The sequence below is a fragment of the Phytophthora parasitica genome (genome assembly GCF_000247585.1).
Source record: "Phytophthora parasitica INRA-310 unplaced genomic scaffold supercont2.513, whole genome shotgun sequence".
NCBI lineage: Eukaryota > Oomycota > Peronosporomycetes > Peronosporales > Peronosporaceae > Phytophthora > Phytophthora nicotianae.
In genome coordinates this window covers 1-1,406 of record NW_008649499.1, presented here as the reverse complement: position 1 = coordinate 1,406, position 1,406 = coordinate 1, and the positions used below count along the sequence as shown (strand labels likewise).

The window sequence follows — 1,406 nt, the reverse complement described above, 5'->3', positions numbered from 1 at the left end:
TGAAGGCTTCGAGGAAAAGCTTGTCGACCTTACATAGCGTCGACACCATTTTCTTCTTCTGGCCGGGATTGCCATACGCCAGCGTAAAGACGTATTTGTAAACCCAGCGGCGAAACTCGGTCGCCACGGGCGAGTGCGTGTTGTGGAGCGCGTGCATCAGCCCGGCAAATGTGAAAAAGACATCTTTCCCAGCAGCGCGTTGGTATTCGACTGTCGATGGGTCGTGTTCTTCTAGTGAGATGTCACTCTTCTGGAGATGTTCTTGAACAGGGAGATCGGCACTCTGCTGATTCCCACCGGCGGTGTGAATTTGCAAAGTGACGTAGTCCATAGCGGCAGTGTATGTACTCCTATCTCGCTGGATGATTTCTGGCAACCGGGACTCCCGAATACAATACCCACGTCTCTGACCCTGAAGTAGATGCCCTCCATGGTACGCTTGCCGCGCATTTCCACCTCGTACCTCTCGCCACTCTTGTCCACGAAGAAGGCAAGATCATCGTCTGTGATTACAGGCGGAGCAAGAGGATAGGATTTGGTCTTCGCGAGATTGATCAGCTCAGCGATGCGATCGTTCTTCTTCGCTAAATGCACATCCGACTTGGGGGCATACAACGGTTTTACCGCCAGCTTGCCGTTGTCAACGTCCTTCTTAGCCACGCAAACCACTTGAAGGTTTCCTTTCTTAATAAAGCTTGCGACAGATCGGCCGTATTGCTTCGCGAAGTAGGTCTTGTATGTCGGGAAATTGTAAAGAAAGTCGACGTTAACGTAAATCTCTTCTCCCAATCGGACTTCGTACGTCGCCGGCTCTGTGGTCTTGGCGCGCTTCGCTTCGTTCTCGTCCTCCACGTCCGCGCAAGAGCGCTTGCTTCCCATGCTTTTTTAACGGCTTTTTTTTTTAAGGATATCGTTCCAGCTTTGTGTGGACCACATATAAGGTGGAAGGATATCGTTCCAGCTTTGTGTGGACCATCCTTCCAGCTCTGTATGGACCACATATAAGGTGGAAGGATATCCTTCCAGCTTTGTGTGGACCACATATAAGGTGGAAGGATATCGTTCCAGCTTTGTGTGGACCATCCTTCCAGCTCTGTGTGGACCACATATAAGGTGGAAGGATATCCTTCCAGCTCTGTGTGGACCACATGTGGCTTTGTGTAGGAAGGAGTAGAACTTACAGTTGCGAAAAGGAAAGACGCTGCTTGCATTTAAATCGGCTTTGCGGCGAAAATGAGCGTCGCGCCAACAATTGATAAAAAAGAAGGTGCCGTCGTGGAAGACGCGCTTCATGCCTTCAGCCCGGAAGCCATGCAACTTGTCAGGAGCATCATGTTTGCTTTGCCAGACTTCAACGCTGAGCTGTTGGAGCAACCTCGCGAGGTCAGCTACCAAGAGTACTTCAT

General features: G+C 50.6%; 2 protein-coding genes across 2 annotated transcripts; one reads left to right on the top strand and one right to left on the bottom strand.

The window, feature by feature from the left end:
• Window positions 1-231: 231 nt before the first annotated feature.
• On the bottom strand, window positions 232-879 carry PPTG_20267 (hypothetical protein; the record flags this gene model as incomplete). Its single annotated transcript, XM_008919120.1, has 1 exon — window positions 232-879. The coding sequence occupies one exon, from the start codon at window positions 877-879 to the stop codon at window positions 232-234; it is 648 nt and encodes a 215-aa protein (XP_008917368.1).
• A 354-nt stretch (window positions 880-1,233) lies between these two features.
• On the top strand, window positions 1,234-1,383 carry PPTG_25000 (hypothetical protein; the record flags this gene model as incomplete). Its single annotated transcript, XM_008919119.1, has 1 exon — window positions 1,234-1,383. A coding segment is annotated over one exon (150 nt), but the record flags the coding sequence as incomplete, so codon positions are not given.
• Between the last annotated feature and the right edge of the window lie 23 nt (window positions 1,384-1,406).